General features: G+C 34.0%; 1 protein-coding gene across 1 annotated transcript in view; it reads left to right on the top strand.

The window, feature by feature from the left end:
• The first annotated feature begins 5,541 nt into the window (after positions 1-5,541).
• LOC133199344 (uncharacterized) overlaps positions 5,542-19,951 on the top strand; it is a 29,252-nt gene continuing 14,842 nt past the window's right edge. Inside the window, exon 1 of the mRNA XM_061335151.1 lies at positions 5,542-5,886. Coding sequence (XP_061191135.1) covers positions 5,613-5,886 — 274 coding nt within the window. The 5' untranslated portion in view covers positions 5,542-5,612. The remainder of the gene's footprint in view (positions 5,887-19,951) is intronic.

Below are 19,951 nucleotides of genomic sequence, written 5' to 3'. Positions count from 1 at the left end.
TTCCCTCCAATGATGTATCTTTTCATTGAAGTATTTTAACATGAATTCTTTTTGGGGGGGTAATGTATTAGTCGTTTAATGAGGAAAAAGTTCTGTTTTCAAACCCAGAACTACTTTTGCTCTCTATTACCGAGTTAATCCAGGAATATGTGTCTCTGACACTTGATTCCTTGCATCAACGGAAATTATTAAGACTCTTTGAACCTAACTAAACACTTGGTTTGATTACTTACATGTAAATTCTCCACACCATTATCATTGTCAGATCTAAACCCAAGGTCGGACCTCTTACCTTATCTAAAAGAAGCGAGACCGAATTGGGTTTCCGCCGATGCCTCTTTATCAACATTAACAGTTTGGGACAAACCTTAACTACGCTTTCAAGGGATTCTACATGATGCAACATATTGCTCTATATTCATAAGTAACACGAAAACATTGATGTAACCATCAATTGTCGCCCGGGAAATAAATAAACAATGGAAATGAGTCTTGATCATCAAACCGCTTCGATATGTGTGAAAAAGGCATGCGTCTAAATGATGGACACGATAGTCGAGAATATTTTGAAAACTTATAGTCGGGTGAAAATCGAACAAAAACGATACCCTTTTAAACTTTATCAATTCCTCAAGTAAATGTTGGCTGCATAAAATATTATTTGAAACCAGACACATGCATCACCTATTTTCAAAAATGTCTTTCACCTTAAGAATATAAAACACGAACTGTGTAAAGTACGTTTTTACGTTTTTATGCGATAAGTAAAATTCGATGTTCTAAAAAAAGGGACCTGTCGTTTTTTCGATAGTAAATGATAAGCAACTTTATATATTAAATATGAAAAACATATATATTTTTACAGATTCACTTTATGGAAGTAAATATATTGTGTATCTCGTAATTTATAAAGGGAAAGAACATTCTGATTAACAATCTTTTTAATGTTTAGAAAACCTTTAATTCTGAATAACTTCTCCCACCTCAATCCCCATATACCAACACTTAAACTTATATGTATAGAGCAGCCCGGTCCTCCGGGCTGCAATAATTTATGTTTCGTTTCAATTCTAGCTCGTTATTCTCATGAAAAATTATTGTGGACCGATCCTAGCTCACAGGGATCATTACAAAATCGAACTTGAATCCACACAACATAGGAATGCTGCAATATAAATGTGACTGACATGCAAGGCTGTGCTGATCTTGAGAAGATTTTAAAAGATTCTTTACCCATATATTCCCATGTAAAACTTTGATCATCTATTGTACCCCACCCTCGAACGCTATGATTTGAAGAAATGTAGATTTGCACTATTTGAGAATGCTTGCTTATTCATATCACTTATCATTGTCATGCTATTCTCGAAAACAAGATTTAAAAGATATTTTCCTACATTCATTCTTATCTATTTCCATATCTATTTGAGAAGGATTTTCACTAATTCCAACACATTTTCACTATTTGTTAATCACTTATATATCCCCCTGAAAAGGCGTTGCCTTTCAATTGACAAATCTGAATCCCCTTCATCCAAAGATTCTTTATGGTAAGTTGCTTGAAAGTGGCTCAGTGGTTCTGGAGAAGAAGTAGAAATAGTGAAAAGTTAACAGACAACACACGCCAAACAGTCAGAGATACAGACGCCAGACACATTTCAAAAAAAGAGCTCACTTAAGCCTTTTATTAAATTGACCTTTAAAAGCATGCTTGAGTGAAAGGAACTCAATTTTGTTCAAATAAAAGGTTTTTGTTCGAATAAAAGGTCATGATTCTATAATAGATATACAGTTAAAAACTGTATGGATTTACTGTCTTACATAGAAATAGATGAAACATTTTTTTAAAGGTTTCATACATAGAAGTAGGGATATGAGTATTTAAAAAGTTTGGAAATTTTCACATGACATGTAGATTCAGAGATTGTTCCATTCACGGTCTTCAGGGTTAGGGTAAACCATAGCATGAATTAATAGTTTAGATAGCAAGAGATAAGGAAAATGATGTTCAAAAAAAGTCTTCCGAACAATAACATTACGAATATTTTTTTATTCCAAGCTTTACAGATTCTTTTGTTGAGTAAAAGTAGGATTTGAAACATTTACATGGGGATTTACTAATATAGGGAAATTCTCATTCCCATGCAGAGTAGATACAGATTTGTTGAAGACATGACCCCTGTCACTTTGTCTGAAGCCATTTTATAAATTTTTATCTGCGTATTCATTTTAACTCTGTTAAATAACATTTAATCTCCTTGTTATTTTCCTTCTGGACAAATATCCTCAATTTATTGCTGAAGAAAAAATAACACTAGAATGTACAACAAAGAAAGTCCTTTTTCTGATATTAAAGGAGAGTCGCTCAGGATGTAAAGAATCTCATCATTCAGTCAACATGTGATTTTGCTTTCTTTCCTGATAATCTCGATACATTGTCTGATTATACACCCAGTTATTGGGACATGTTTAGGAAAGGTTCTCATTCCAGGATTTTTAGAAAATCAACTCTCTAAGATGCCGTTGTGCTGGTAATGTAGATTAAAGTACGAAAAACAAGGCTTAATTTTGTCCGTAGTCGAAAATTTTATAACAGAAAGTTCTCTAGGATCTTGTAACATTAGGATAACCATCTCTTATTTCCGAAGATGTATATAAGAAGACAAGGAATAATGGACAGGGTGACACTGGGGTAAACTAAATGTTAAAGATGGTCTTTGGGCAAACAAGAGGAAGGTTTTCTTTGTCTCAAAGAAAAGGAAGCAGAAGCAGGCATCAAGATGAACACTGATACAAGGAAAGGGAGATATTAATATAATATTTCAAAGAATGTCCCGAGAATAACTTGCTTTCCACAAGTAAATATGCAAAGCTTTAAATCAATTTCAATGTACAATGTATTGGATTTGCAAATCTGTTGATGCATTACAAGCCGTTAGGTTTAAAAAGCTTCAAACACACGTGTCTGTGATACAGTGTAATAAAGTAACGCATAATGTTTTGGTGCTTGTTAAATTTTCTATTTACAATCAGCACAAATTTATCAGCAAACTTATAAAAAAATATATCAAGATTTTGTACACTGTAAAACATGATTTACATTTAAAAGACTCCAAAATATCATTTAATGCCTTCCGAATAACCATAAGCTAAGACTCAAACGTTATGAAACAATACTGCAAATTCAACATTATTGTTAAATTCCTACTTCACTTAATGGAGAATTTAAGCCATGTAATAGATGACTTCTATTTCTGATGTTATTTGACATTCCCTATGCTGTTGCATGAGTTTGTTTAATTGCGATAGCTAAGCTCGTAACTGGAGATGTTTCATAAGTGTGCTATCGATGCCAGGAAGAAATTACCAAAAATATCTATAACAAAAAAAATCTAACAAACTTATTCAGTGATTTAAACAACGCTTTTAAGGACTGTTAAACGATAATGAAATAAATATGGAAATCAGAATAGTAAATCTACTGAAAGACACGGGGGTCAACAAAATATTTCTCATAACTCAGAACAACACAAACAACGTGTACTCACCGTTCAACAAGACTCGCTAATACGACTTTAGTAAACCGCGGAAGACCCTTCATGTTTGGGCTAGGATCACGGCTACTGTTGGCTAAATAGCTCCCCGGGGAAGCATAAATTTTGTCAGGGGCAGGTATAAAAGGGAGAGAAAGCAGTGAATTTTATGCGCCTGGCACGTGGTCCATGAGGAGAGGGCCAATAGCGTGGCAGATGCTATTGACACTCACTCCCTTGGTGACCGTTATATAAAGCAGACTACGCTGGCATTCATTTAGCTGTGTAAATATATAGGGTCCGCCGCGCTGTCTATCGGAATTTTTGTTTTAGATCATTACATTTAATTAATTAAAGAAGAGCGTGCGTCAGTTTCTATTAAGATGACAAGACTTTCCGAGAATGACATTTTTTTCCACAGCTTTATAGTATGATACGGTGTTTCCTTTCTAGGCACCGTTTTCTGGTCCATAAAACAAGAGAATTTGGCTGTCTCTGAATTCCGACAACTTGTATGTAGGCATTAAGCTTGAATTATACATGTGGGAAATGTGCACTTGCTGTTTTACTATTAAATAAAAATTATTTTAAACAAACACCGAATTGGGAGAGTTATGTCAAAAGTAAATATTCATTTATATTGTATGTATTCTTTTGGATAGATAAACAAATATTTGGCCAGTTATTACTGTGTAAGCAGCTGTACCCACTGATGAAAATATATACACACTGGATTCTTTTATTCCGGAGGGGCTTTTCTCTAAAGTTATTCTTACATCAATAAGTCATCTAAATGTAAATAACATTTACACTGCTAGATGAAAAAAAAAAACTCGTCAAAAAACTATGTATTGAATATTTCAGATTGCACTTTTAAGATTGCAGCACGTTATTGATAATGAAAACCTGTTACATTTGATTCCATCGCCAGTTCCGGAAAATAATATAAAAAATGAAGAAAATTTGTCTTTATTCGATATATTTGATGAGATTCATTTGACGAAAAGAAGCATAAGCTGCTTACAATCAATAGTTCTCCACATGTTCCTTGAATGTTCCTTTATCGCGGCTTAATGACAAAGCTCAAGTCAATACCGAAGTTCCATTGTCTTATAATCTTTTCATATATCAAATCTTCCTTTGCCAATGAAGTGTACGAGTGTTCGCTCATATTTCCACAGAAATATCTTGATTACAATACTTCATCAACTGATCGTTCATTTTGGTGGGATTTGTTTAGATAAAGAGATGACTGCATCATGTAGTCAAATCATATTATTTGTTCTTCTTTATCAATCATCTTCTTCCCAAATATTCACATGAAGTTCACGATACCCCCTTTCTTTGACTTCCAGTGGTTAAAAACTTCTTGAATGATGTAGAAAATCAAACGGAATTCCTTATAGAGAACGTTTGCGTTTCTCGGAATACTATTTAAATAAAGCTGATCAAAGGCGTAGCTTATTCACTTGGAAATTTTTTTTTCCACGTTTCTTCCTACAAGATTCTACAAGTCAATAAGTATTGATAATTAAAAAATATTGATTTAAGAAACTCCCATAAAATCAGTTCTTAGAGATTACCTTTCCTACTTTTAAAAATGTCTAATTTAATTTATCATTGTTACATACCAACCAAAAGGAATAATCTATTGAAAAATGCGTTTTGTTAGTGATAGTATTTTATAACTGTGTATATATTTTATATGAAATAGTTAAGATCAAACGAATGTAAAGGAGATCTAGATGAAAAAATAATAACAGAGGGAAGCTTTTTGTTTAAGTTCCTGCGGCTGATGATGTAAGTACCATACAGGACTATATTGAAGCGTGAATACTAACCAAACATTTCGTCAGGTACTTCTCTGTTGACACTAGACACGGGAGACATAACCTGTGACCGAACCGCTCGATACATCGAACGTGGACTGTAGAGGAAGACGTCAGATTCAAAGGCGGGATACACAAGACGTCCTCAGTGTTTGTCCTTATAACACAGATGTGACGTGAGTAGCAGGCGAGATTGAGACCGCCTGACACCTGTGTCGTATAGGACCAGTCGTGAGAGGCCCCGGTCCGAATGCCCGCGCCTTACGCCATCCTCGAGGCATCTACTGCCCTTGTGGGGCTGGTAGGGAGCCTCTTTATGGTTTTAGTGATCTCTGTAGATTCTTGGGAGGAGGCAGATTTTTCTTTAAATGCCGTTAACAATTCTTACTTGCAAGTTTCTGTGGCAACCTCAAATTCTGAGCTTACCATCTACAGTAGTCGAGAATCACTGAGCGACCCCTGGACTACCTACTATTATTACTACCAGTATTGGGGACTATGGAAGATATGTGATCTACTCACAGGTTTGTATCATCACGAAACATTTCACACTGCCATCTTTATTTATTTATTTTTTTTTTTTGTTTCTTCAGACACCCCAGTATTTTATTCGAATGATGCTGAACACTGCCTTCGCTGATAATATAAATTCATGACCAAATGATACGTCAGTTCGGTTTTCTTATACTGATAAAATATGGTCGACAAATTGACAATTATTGCACTTCTTTTTTTTACATAATCTACTCAGTGAGATACACAGTATCTTAATCTACATCATTACGTTCGAGACAAAATATCTTTATCCACGATAAATTATTTCTTTAGTCCAATTGTGTGACAAATTACAAGCTCGAATTTAAAATATTTTTAGTTATAGGTACCTTAACTCGTTTGGACCTGAAACTAAGAATTGGAGTATCACTTTTTAATTTCATATGATTCGTCTCGTATGATTTTACCGAGAATATCATCGATACTTGCTCATATTTCTTTCCTGGTTACCTCAGATTTCTAAAACTTGCAATTGTTCTTAAATCAAATAATTCTTTTGTGATGACATGTGATTATGAAATTTTTGCTGGGTGTTAAAATAATAGCAATCAGCTGGAGACAAATTTATTAGAAATATAAGATACACGTGTGTATTTCTTTGGATTTAATTTACTTAATCCTTGGTGGAACATTATATGACCTACCATTATATGTATCGTAAAAATATTAAATCATTTGAAAATCTGGAGACATACATATTTCATATATTTCAAAATGTGCTTGAGCAAACCGTGAAACAGATTTATAATTTTAAACCCCCTTCTCTTTCTCTCTCTCTCTCTCTCTCTCTCTCTCTCTCTCTCTCTCTCTCTCTCTCTGTTGTTCAGGATGTCTTCGGATCCTTGCGAAAATCAATACCTGTAATTTCATTGCAAATGTTGTAAAATTAATTTATTACAGTAGATTAATTACCATCATACATTGCATTAAATTTAATAAAAATGACTTGCATGAACATGTAAACTCTCACCGATCTTGATGCTCTATATGGGAAGAGGGTGGATAGCTGATCCAAATGCATGCTTCTTTAATCTATTTTTATTACCATTATTGTGATACTTTTTTTTAAGTTCATTTTTTTCAATTTTTTTAAAGGCAGAGATAAAATATCTGTATAAGATATGATTTTTGCGAAGAAAAAAAACATGAACTGTTCTGCATTTAAAATGTTGAAAGTAATGTACCTGTAAAGTCACATACGTCTACTGTTACTTGTAGAGAAACTTGGTATATTTTTGAAGAAAAAAATTAAATAATTTATTAAAATGTTTTTTAATTAGATAACTGCGAGAGCAAATTAATTTCACAATAGGGGAGTAGTGTTTAACTCCCAAACTTGTTAGTGTTACATTTGTAGTGTATCATTCATGACACAATAAAGCCTGGATGTACAAATATTTATTCAGTTAATAATATTCTTCAGAGGAATCTGGGCAATGTTAAGTAAATCGTTGTTCTTTAATTACAACACATCAGGCTGAAATTTTGTGTCGCCTATCACCTGTATAAACGTTGACTTTGGTCCTCGTGTGGATAATGGGCTATCTTAATTCAATAATGTTGTTCAGTTATAATAAAACGGAAGAATTCTTGATAATACCGCGAGCCACGAACTCGGACGCCATTGTTTAGTTTTCTTTTGGAAAATGTCGATAGAATTGAAAAATCAATGTATATATAATGATTAATGAAGAATTAAGAAAATTTATTCAAATTTATAATATTCAGACTACTTTATTGTAGTTATTTAGCAAATAACATTTCCATTGAAAAATACCAATTTTTCAGCAACAAAATTATTTGGTTGTTCCCTAGGAAGATGTGAACTGAACTGTGTAGGTAATGAATAAATAGATAAACGAAACAAAATAATACTCTGTTTTCATTGACAGAGTTGTGTTTAAGAGATAATGCTGATTTCTTCGAATTCGCCCCGTTTTAAATTCGCTCTCTTGCGAAGAGGGCGAAAGGGGCAAAAATAAAAGGTGCAAAAATTTCCGTGAATACAGTATAATATAGGTCTAACCCAGAAAATGACAGTAAGTACTCTGGGCCACGTCTAATTATGACTAATTGTGAGTGACGTATTCTTGCTGGGACGTTAAACTCTTGTCCAAGCAAGCAAATGCAACTTACTACAAATTCCTTCGTAGATTGTTTAATATTTTTTTAAGTTAGTTGTCAAAGCATTAGTTTATGGTACTTTCATAAATACTGATGTTTTATCTGGCAAACGCATTGGGTGCTACTCACTGAAGATTAATGCCTCAATACAGTAAAGTAAAAAGCTGATAAATCTTTACGAGCCTAGAGTTTTTGGTTTTAGGCGAAGCTAGGAAGCAAATAACAAGGTTACCAACTGTACATGGCTTACCGGTGTTGAAGAGTAGGATTTCCTCCATAGCCAGCTTTCCCCCCGGAATCTGTACTCTAGAGTGAGACCCCCCTTTCCGGGGGAAATCTTACACTAGATTTAATCCCCCCTTTCTTTCGCAGAGTACGATTTACCCTATCTTAGTAATGCTAAAATCATATTGACAATATATTGGCTACAAACGTTTATATGAAAACTTTTTAATGGAAATATGAGTGTTTTTGACTCAAGAATGGTTCAAATTTAGTATGAAATCTGAAAATATAGGAAACATAGGAAATTAGTCACTCAAAAAATCGTAATACTCGATGTCTCATCACACTCTTGGGGCAGCGGTACACGTTTGTTCACGAATTTTAAAATGTATATTAGGCCACCATCAGAGATTTAAGTTTAATTTGTTTGTCCTCTACCGGCCTAGTATTTTAAGCATAGATCGGTCTTTTATATAAAGAGTGAGTGAAAAAAAATCTAAAATTTATATTATTGACAGGTTCAACATACCATTTTGTGAGTATTTGAAACGAGTAGTTCTTCAAGAGATAAAGGGGGGGGGGGAGTCAAAACCAAAAAACAAAAGAATACCCCCCCCAAAAAAACACTGATTTTTGTAAGTCGTAGCATAAATATGCCCCCTTCACCCCAGCGGTGTAAAATTGGATGTAAAAATTTCAAATTTTTAGAAATTAAACCATTTTTACTTCCATGGCAAGGGCGGCTATTTTGGGTATTTGAACATATTTATGAAGAAAAAAGAATCCATTCAAAAGAAAATTCCTCCTTTTTGTTTCCATGGCTACAGTTAAAATTCATTGTATCATAATATTTTATTTATTTATCTATTTGCAAGAAGCTAGTTTGACCAGATGAAAAGAATAAGACTTCAATGCTCCAAAAGAATTGGTTGTGCAATTACTGAAAAAAAAATAAAGATTTAAAATTTTCAATTTTCATACCTCGTATGTTTCAATGGAACATATCGCCATTTTGAAAATTCCAAATGTTGAATGCACAACTAGACTTTTTGATCATAATGATTAGTAGACTTTCCCCCCTAAAATCTTTTCCCCCAGAAAACTGGCTCTAGAGTAGGCTTTTTCCCCGGAAAACTGGCTCTAGAGTAGGATTTCCCCCAGGAAAACTGGCTCTAGAGTAGGATTTTCCCCACTGAAAAATGACTAGAGTAGGATTTCCCCCGACTAAAATCCCACATCAGATTCAATTCTCCGGGGGAAATCCTACTCTGCTTTATAGTTATAGAGTGCGATTTCCCCCAGAGCCAATCCCCCAAATAAAATATTATGGCTGTACTTATGTATTAGGAGGGACACATTATTACAAGTGTCTCTTCTTCAAATGGCGACCAGTTCCATTGAAACACATTAAGTATGAAAAATTAAAATTTTAATTATCATTTTTCTCAGTAACTGTCCAACCAGTTCTTTTGAAGCATTAAAATCTCATTCTTTTCATCTGGTCAAAATGGTTTCTGAAAAAATTGGTAGTAATCGGTTGAACAATTTTTTAGCTGTATCCATGGAAACAAAAAGGAATTTTACTTTAGATGATTTTTAGGTCACCTGAGTCACTCAGGTGACCTATTGCTATCCGTTCTCGTCCGTCGGCGTGCGTCGTGCGTCGTGCGGTGTGCGTCGTGTGTTAACATTTGAACATTTTTAGCTTCTTCTCTGAAACCGCTTAACCAATTTCAACCAAATTTGGCATATAGCACCTATGGGTGAAGGGGAACAAAAATTGTGAATTCCATGGTCCCTGCCCCCCTGGGGCCTGAGGGGTGGGGCTAAAACCACCAAAAATAATGCAATCTTTAAAAATCTTCTTCTTTACTCCTGGACATCAAGCAGTCAAACTGTTGGCATCATTGTAATAAGCATTGAGTCCTCTACCAAAATTGTGAAATTCATGGCCCCAGGGTCAGGGGTTCTGGTGCTAGGGTGGGGCTATATAGATCATATAGGGAAAGTGCATTATTTCTTTGAAAATCTTCTTCTCTGCTCCTGGGTATTAAATAAAGTAACTAAGTACATAGTTATGAAGAACAAGAGTGCCTCTTTCAAAATTGTGAAATTCATGGCCCCAGGATCAGGGGTTCTGGTGTTAGGGCGGGGCTCTATTGATTATATAGAGAAAATGCATTAATTCTTTGAAAATCTTCTTCTCTGCTCCTGGGTATTAAATAAATTTACTAAGTATATAGTTATGATGAGCAAGAGTGCCTCTTTCAAAATTGTGAATTTCATGGCCCCTGGGTCAGGGGTTCTGGTGTTAGGGCAGGGCTCTATTGAGTATATAGTGAAAATGTATTAATTCTTTGAAAATCTTCTTCTCTGCTCCTGGGTATTAAATAAAGTAACTTAGTACATATTTATGATGAGCAAGAGTGCCTCTTCCAAAATTGTGAATTTCATGGCCCCAGGGTCAGGGGTTCTGGTGTTAGGGCAGGGCTTTATTGATTATATACAATAGTTAAAATGCATTAATTCTTTGAAAATCTTCTTATCTGCTCCTGGGTATTAAATGAACTAATTTAGTACATAGTTATGATGAGCAAGAGTGCCTCTTCCAAAATTGTGAATTTCATGGCCCCAGGGTCAGGGGTTCTGGTGTTAGGGCGGGTCTCTATTGATTATATTGTTAAAATGCATTAATTCTTTGAAAATCTTCTTATCTGCTCCTGGTTATTAAATGAACTAATTTAGTACTTAGTTATGATGAGAAAGAGTGCCTCTTCCAAAATTGTGAATTTCATGGCCCCAGGGTCAGGGGTTCTGGTGTTAGGGCGGGGCTTTATTGATTAGATAGGGAATTGGCATGAATTCTTTCAAAATCTTGTGTGCGCCTGGGTATTTTTCAAACAAAGGAAGTGCATGGTTATGAAAAGGAAGAATGCCTCATGGCCTTTGGGTCAGGGGTTCTGGTGAGGGGGAAAGAGCTCTATTGATTATATATAGTGAAAATGCATAATTTCTTTCAAAATATTTTTTCTACTACTGGTTATAAAGTAAAGAAACAAGTGTATAGTTATAATGAGAAAGGGTGCTTCTTCCAGAATTGTGAGTTCGTGGCCAATGGGTCAGATGTTCTGGGTAAGGATGGGGCTTTATTTATTTAATTTTATGGTGAAAATGCATTTCTTTGAAAATCTTCTATGCTTCTGGGGATGTTCAAGGCAAACAGAGTAAAAGTTTTAATATGCAAGGGTATTTTTACCAGATTTTTGAACACCTGGACCATTTAGTCAAGTGTTCTAGTCCTGGCCAGGGCTCTATTAACTTGTATTCTGCTGAGCAAAGTTATTCCCCTTTGCCATTCACCTTTGATAATTAATCAATGTAAATAATGTATTTGAAAGCTTAATAGAATAAGAGAATTATGCAAGATAATTTATTGTATAATGAAAATGTACTTTCATAGATTTAATGACTTGGAAAGTCAGATAGGCAGATAGATACTAGACCAATTATTTTGTTGATGCTAATCATACTATTTTTCTTGCTTTTGGGCAACAAAGCTTCATTTTTCAGTTTATGGATCCTCTAAATTGTTGTATTGTACTCAGGTGACCGTTAAGGCCCTTGGGCCTCTTGTTTCAATTGTATTTCATTGTATTTTAATCTTAATTGTATTTCAAACTACATTTACATATTATTGATATATATGTGTCTAAGTTTCTGGTGTTTAAATACCCAAAATAGCAGCAGTTGCCATGGAACTTATAATGAGTCATTTATTTCTAAAAATTTGAAATTTTGCAAAACTTGAAGAGAGTATTTGCTGTCTGCTTTCAAATCCAATAAAACACCGCTTGGGTCGATGAGACATTCTTATTCTTTGGCTTGGAAAAGCAGTGTTTCTTGTATTGTTTGTTTTTAGTTTTGGTTTTTTTTTCTTTTTTCCCTTTGAAGAACTTGATTCAATTACTCACAAAATAGTACGTGGAACCTTTAATAACATAAATATTAGAATTTTCTCACACACTCTTTGTAAAAAAGGGTCAAACCTTAAATAAAATATTGGGCCTTTTCGAGGACAAACAACTTATCAAATCAATTAAGGTGTTCCTGGTATACATTTTAAAGTTCGTGAACAAACGGGCGCTGAGAAAGTGAATTGAGACATCGAGTCTTACGATTTTTGAGTGACTAATTTTACAATTTCCTATGAGTCAAAATTCTTGGTTGAGATTCAATTTAAATTTTTGACAATTCTGGAGTAGAAAATACTCATATTTCCATTAAAAAATCAGTTGCCTTTCATATAAACTTTTTTAGTAAAAAAAATTTCGATATGATTTAAGCATTGATAAAAGAGAGAAATCCTACTCTGAGAAAGAAAGAAATTGGCTCTGTTGTGAGTTTTCCCCTCGGGAGAAATCCTACTCTGTAGATTCCGAGGGAAAAGCTGGCTATGGGGGAAATTCTTCTCTATACAACACCGGAATCCATAACAAATGATACTCCTTTTCTCTTGACCCAATTCTACCTCTATCAATTTCGTTCTGTTCAGCAGCTATGTACATGCACTTACCTCTATGAATATGAATGTATTAGTGAGTTTCATTGTTCTTATTCCTTACTATTACCATCAAAACCTCCGTTGAAGTTCGTTACTTAGTCATAAATCTGCTGACCATTGGTATATTTTTGCTGACATTGATTGTTTAAAAAGAAATCAAGTTACCCGTGAAAAAAAAGTCCGCTAAAATTTTCATCGTATTGTTAAACGTAACCAATTTTTTTTGTTAAAATATCCAGTTCCATCTGCATGTAAAAGTTCCCTCTATAATGTTTATCAAACGTTTAGAAATTTCGTTAAAATGTCATATGCCCATGAATTATGAAGGTCAATCTGTGTCCATCAATTGAGGTACAGTCACTATGTTCGAAGTATGAACATGCGTTGAGCGAATTATTTTAAGAAGAGATTAAAAAGGGGCGCAGACGGAATATCAAAGGTGGTGAATGTACATTTTAGCTGGTCGGCAGGGGATGCTGACTCCTCCCAAGGTACCTGATCCCACCTCTGATGTTTTAGAGGTTCGTGTTTGCTCTGCTCCTGATTTGTATTGTTTGAATGGACTATACTGTTCGTTAGCTCCATATTTAATGGTAAAGAAAAGAAATCTTCACTTAAAAAAAACTCACTAACTTAACACATATATATTTATACAGGGAAATTCTTTAACATATTCGCTTGTAGGTATGGAAATGAGAATCTAAGACAGTATCATACAAGTATATAACGTGTTTCAGAGCAGAGTTGATGGGATACTAACTTATGTTGTTTCTTTGGAGATGTTCTGTAAAACACTGCAAAGCTGATAGTTTTTAAAATCAATTTTCAAAAATGAACTATATCCTGCTCAAAATCCTGCTTCCATCTCCCCTTTGGTGAACAGGGGACACCAGGCTTAGCCTGGCAGTATATGTATTCTATTATTTGACTTAACTCTCCCGCCAAAATGCCCACATCATATTTGAAATCCAACTAAAATGTCAAAGAAATCTTCTACTAGAATGTCCAAAAATTTTCCATCAAAACATCTAAATTACCGCTTTATTGTCCTATCAATAGTGACAAACCTTTTAAATGTCCAGTGCGTCAAGAAAAGTACTTTGCAGTAGCCATTCCCAGCAATATGCTTGATGCTTCACAGTAACCCTCATTACTCAAATTTTATATGAATATCTTTGTAATCACCATGAAAATAGGAAATAAGAAAAAAAGGAATCTATTGCATATATTTTATGTATGGAGATTTATTTGAAGTCCTCATAATTATATCTTTATTTTAATTGCAAGTAAATACATTAACTGTACTGCACAAGACGCCTTATTTTCCCCATTTTTTCTGAAGAAACACTGCTCATTGTAAATTCGGAAATGTTGTTTATTTCTTCGTTTCTTTGCCTTTCTGAATGGTTTTAAACTGTCCCCGAGCGGTCCTTTGTTCTAGAAATGTAATTCTGGGACAAAGAGTGCCTTTGACATGGAACAACTGATATAATTTTTAGGAGTTTTTTTAACATAGTATTGGGATTGATATGTGGGCGAGTTGTTAGATACGTTTTGTGTCAGAAAAGTCGGTTTGGCCGAGTCATGCTCTTTCGCGTGTGTCTCTAACTGTGTATGTTGCAAACGAAGAAACAAACAACATAAAACACTAAAGGTAGATGAAACGGAGTGTGTTTCAACTCTCCTACTTTCAGAGACATATACAACATAAGACATATATTGCATATATAGATATTGATCAAATGAGTCTTCTTTCAATCACCTTATAATTACCCTGGGTAAACTAACTTTCCAGGAGAAAATTCCTCAAAAACTACCGCTTTGGGGTATGCTTTCAGGTGATATATTCATTAATACAGCTGTAATTCAAAAAATCAAATTGAATATTCCCAGTAAGTGTGTATGTGTTATCGAAGCAAATACATAATTTTGATCAATACTCCGAGCATCTGATTTGAAAAAAATAAAACCCTTTGAGTTAATTATTTTAGAATGATTGAACGCTAGTTTGACTAAAGATTCTTGTGCATGAATTGTTTTTTCAAAACCAAGCAATATCGTTTATGGGTTGAAGGATTGTTCCAGAATCTAAATACAAACATGGTAGGTGTACTCTTTGACCTGTATAGATTTGACAGCTGTTTGATACTGAAAATATCAAGACGCGAACTTTATGTTTCGGCCAACAGTTTTCCCATGAACAACATTTCAGTTAGCCACTTCCTTGATTATTATTTACAAAGAAGGTAAAGGTTTTGATATTTAAAACGATCTCAAAGCAGTAAAAAAAAAATAACATTCTATGAGATGGGTCCTAATTATTTTTTAGATAAATAACGTTATATGAGTCGTAAATATAATCGAGTTGAATATAAATGCCACTGAAAATCTATTCTATCTTCAATGGTAGAGATGGTGGTGATCATTATGGGTTTTAAAAATATTTTTAAAAAACGGAAGTAAGATTTTTTTTATAAATTGAACACATTTTAAAGAATTTTAATAACGGGGCTCACGGCGGGTATGACTGGACTAAGGAGATGCTTACTCTTCCTAGGCACCTGAACCTGGAATTTCCGGGGGTCCTTGTTTTTTTTCCTGTTTCACAGATTTGTATTGTTTGTGAATCTTTTACTCACCCGAGGCGAAGGCTCAAGTGATCTGATCGAAGAGTGTCCGGCGTCTGCCTGTCGTGTGGCGTCTGTAAACTTTACATTTTAGACTTATCAAGAACCAGTGGGCAAATTTCACCAAACTTTAGACAAAGCATCCTTGGATGAAGGGGAATCAAGTTTGTTCAAATGAAGGGCCACACTCACTTTCAAGGGGAGATAATTCAGAATTAGTGAAAATTTAATGACATCTTTTAAAAAATCTTTTTCTCAATAATTATAAGGCCAGGAGATCAAAGTTTTACATAGGAATATATAGGAAAAATCTTTATAAATCTTCTCCTCAAGAACAACAAACCTATGGTTAATCATATTGATGATGAAGCATCAACAGATGGTGTAGATTCAAGCTTGTGCAAATCATGACCTTCTGGGGCAGGATGGGGACAAAATAGATGATCAAAGTTTTTAATATAAATATATAGGAATATAATTTAATTTTGTTTGTATTCTAGCCTCTGATTGGTTAATATCCAAAAAGGAACACAAATTATTTCTGTATAATCTGGTTTGGTATGGGGACACACCCCCCTGACAACCAGCTGAATCGTCTGTATCCATGCAATCCTCTCATCTCCAGTCCTCGGGATTCATGGAAAATTCCAGATTTAATAAATGTACCTTTAGCTTCAAACAGTAACTCGGATCTTACCACATGTAAACAAAAAACATGGCTGCTAGGACTATGTATCAGTTTTTACCTCCCCTTGCTTCCCATCACTTCCGTTACTAGGGTTGTATAATTGAGCGGCAAATTTGAACTAATAAAAAGCAACGAAATTTTACACCCACAGTTGTTTAATGATTTTAGAATTAAATTATAAGGAATGACTCTAATTCTTGGCCAAATTATTCGAGTATAACCTGGTTTGGGTCAGTTTACGCTGTTTTATAATCCGCTTCGCGGATTATAAAGCGTAAACTGACCCAAACCAGGTTATACTCGAATAATTTGGCCAAGAATTAGAGTCATTCCTAAAATATCTTATCCTCAAGAACAGCAAACCCATGTTTATTCATGGTATATGGAAGCATCCTCAAATAGTGTAGATTCAAGTTTGTGCAAATCATGACCCCAGTGCGTAGGGTGGGGCCATAATAGGAGATAACAATTTTACATAGGAAGATATAGGGAAAAACTGTAAAAATCTTTTAAAGCCACGTTTAATCATATTTATATGGAAGAATCCTCAGTGTAGATTCAATTTTGTTCAAATCATGCCCCATTCCATTCCCCTCTTGGGTGGGGGGTGAGGGGGGACCAAAGTGCTCAAGTAAATGATGAGGCCCATGAGCACCTTGTTTTGAGATCAATCACTGTTCGTTATCTTCACCTTTTCCATTAATATGCTAAAAATGTATATGATACTAATTGCACGTGCCCCGTTTTTTAGTATTATCACCATTTAGGATACTTTTGTTTGCTAAAGCATTAGAGAAAACAGAGGACTTTTTCAAAAATATTGCTTGGTATGTTTTACAAAATGGTAGCAGGCTATGCTACCATTGATATGTGTTGCTAATATATACCTCACTGGGGTACATGCTTTCAAGTACATTAACATTTCTAAGAAAACAATCGTTTGGACAGTTTTTTTTTTCTCATGGAGGAAAAATACCCATTAGTTTCAAAATGTATGTCGAAAATTCGGCAGTGTAACAGTCTTTATTAGATTTAGAAATCGCGGCACTCTCCACTGGGTTATGTACATTATGTGTTCACCTAATGTTAACCTGTCTGTCTGTGTATAGGATATCTCACCACCGTTACATTGATTACTAAACTTTTTTTTCTTTTCAAACTAAACCATTTCTAAGAAATGTCCCATTCCGGTTGATTCTTTAACACTTTCAGAAATTACTTCATGAAATGTTTATTTTCATTCTACATCCTTAACCATCTCACCTTTATAGTCACATTTTACATGTCAATTTTGCAAAATGTCATTCACTCTTCAGTAAATCATCGAAGGTTTGAAGATTAATTCATATAAAAATATTTTACAGACATCCTTCCAAGTTAAAAACTAAACAATTGTAACAACGTGCTTTTTTGAGAATTACACGCAATACATTGAGTAAAAATTGTGATTATTACGTTGTCTTTATTTGCTGATACTTTCTATGTTGATACTTCTCCATAGTATGATTATATTTTGACATTATTTGTTGAAACTTTATCATTATATTATGGTACTTTTACATTATAAATGATACCTTGACATTACCTGTTGAAACTTCCTCATCATATGTCCAAATTCCGTTAAGTTGTGTCAATCTTAAATTTTCTTGTCAAAAGCAAAAAACAATGTTTTTAAGTGCTTGACATACAAAAAAGTCTTTATTTTAAAGAATAAAGGTATATTATCCTGCAAAAAAATCCTTATGAAATATATCATTGTACGCTATTTTGATACATAAAAAATATCAAGAAACTCTCAGAAACCTCGTGTCACAAACTGACGGTATGCATAGAAAATTGCATCTTTGTTGTACAAATATAATCGTCGCCAATATATTTCATCAATTTAAATCGCAGAAGTAAAATATGAAAATACTGTATTAAAGAACTTTCCAGATTAGTGCTAATTAAATGAAAAATTTGTAATATCTCATTGTCACAAAAACAGTGAATTACGTTACGAAATTCTATTGCCATTAAACCCTATAACCTTTTATGTTTTTATGTTTAAATTAGATAATTCTTTGTTGAAAATACATAGTTTTGTGAGAAAAATATGGGTTTTCTGTCATCTACATATGATAAATATTAAAAATTCCAGTATAGTCTATAGAATTCAAAATTTCCATTTTTGTACCTTCATTATATGATGATACTTTCCTACAATCTATCATAAAGTCAATGCTGACTGACATTTTTCATACTAATTGTTAGGCCATTATTTACACACTGAATTGTCTACGGATTTTTCCGTTTTTTCCCTATCATGACAAGGAGAACACTGCGGTGTGACCGGTCAGCAGGGGATGCTCACTCCTCCATGGCACCAGATCCTATCTCTGATGTTTTTGGAGGTCTGTGTTTGCTCTGCTCCCGATTTGTATTGTCTAAATGGACTTTGAGTTTGAATACTGTTCGTTATCTTCATATTTCTTTTGAAAAGCGATCAATATCTCAAAAAATCCATGATACTTTGGTGGAATATTTAATCCTTTGGAGAATAGGACAGGAATACATTCAATACGTGTGGAAAATATGTGTGGAAAACATCTTGCATGTATTGGAGAAACCACGGTAGCAACAAGTTTATGAAATTATTATTGCTCTTTTGAAAGGGAAAATAATGCTAGATATTATTTTAAAAATTTGAAGCCAATAGTGTTTCAAGTAAAGTAATGATGAATCTTAGAAATATAATGTGTTTCAAACTAAATTCACAATGCAGGTGATATGTTATCAAACTTTTTAAAGATAGTTTTCGTTTATTTCCATAAACCCACTTTTACTCAATTCAAAGACCGTCATTCTGCAATCAATAGTTCTCTCTTATACTAATAAGAGTTGAGTAATGTCAGCGATCCGAAAGTCATTTTAAAGCAAAATCTCTAATGTTGATTTTGGAAAATCAATTACTAGTATACCGGTAGGAGGTCCTACATTACCCTGAAATCGGTTTGATTGAGATCCTTCAAATTTTAGGTTACATCATATCGGCTCCATTTCAAATACCACAAACTTCAAATTCAATGACAGACAGCTTGCAATAACACGTGAAGATAATGAGCAGAAATCACGCTCAAAGTCAAATTAAACAGTACAAATTTAGAGCAGAACATCAGAGGTGGGGTCAGGTGCCATGTAGGAGTAAGCAATCCCTGTCGACTACTCAGTCCCGTAGTGTCCGTAGACAATTCAGTAAAATGGCCTCACAGCTTGTATTAAATACATCAGTCAACATTCGACCTAATGACAGGTTGTAATAGTACAAGAGATCATTGTATCGACCATTGAGTTTACGAAATTTAAGCGAGGTTGTTGATACCCTTGTAACATCAACTTATTTGTCAGTAATGTCTGTTGATTTAAGAATTGTTGGTAAATAGAACATGCTCTTGTGTATAGAATAAACTTGGAGACATAGACATCATATACAAGTGATAAAGGTATTTTGCTATATAAATAAGGGAGGTTAAAATAAGTCATCACGTTTATCATACAATTTAGTTGTTTGTTTGCCTCAATGTCTTTCTCTATTAAAATATACAAAAAAAAAATGAAACAAATGTATCAGACTGTGGTATCTTTTATTTCGAATTCATTGAGATATATAGAGGATATTCAATGTTTTGTAGTTGGTTATGGAATTTATTTCACGAGTGGGACATGATTTTTTAATATCTTTACGAGTGCGAAGCAAAAGACTTCTCATATAGAATTTTTGAATAAATTGTTCTTAATAATAATACAAAACCAGGTCTAATAATCAAGGG

Source organism: Saccostrea echinata, unplaced genomic scaffold (assembly GCF_033153115.1).
Source record: "Saccostrea echinata isolate AGI-Se365-2 ecotype Australia unplaced genomic scaffold, CSIRO_AGI_Sech_v1 ptg000034l, whole genome shotgun sequence".
In the NCBI taxonomy this organism is placed as follows: domain Eukaryota; kingdom Metazoa; phylum Mollusca; class Bivalvia; order Ostreida; family Ostreidae; genus Saccostrea; species Saccostrea echinata.
Note: the sequence above shows the minus strand (reverse complement) of the source record. Positions and strands in the feature narration are given on the sequence as shown.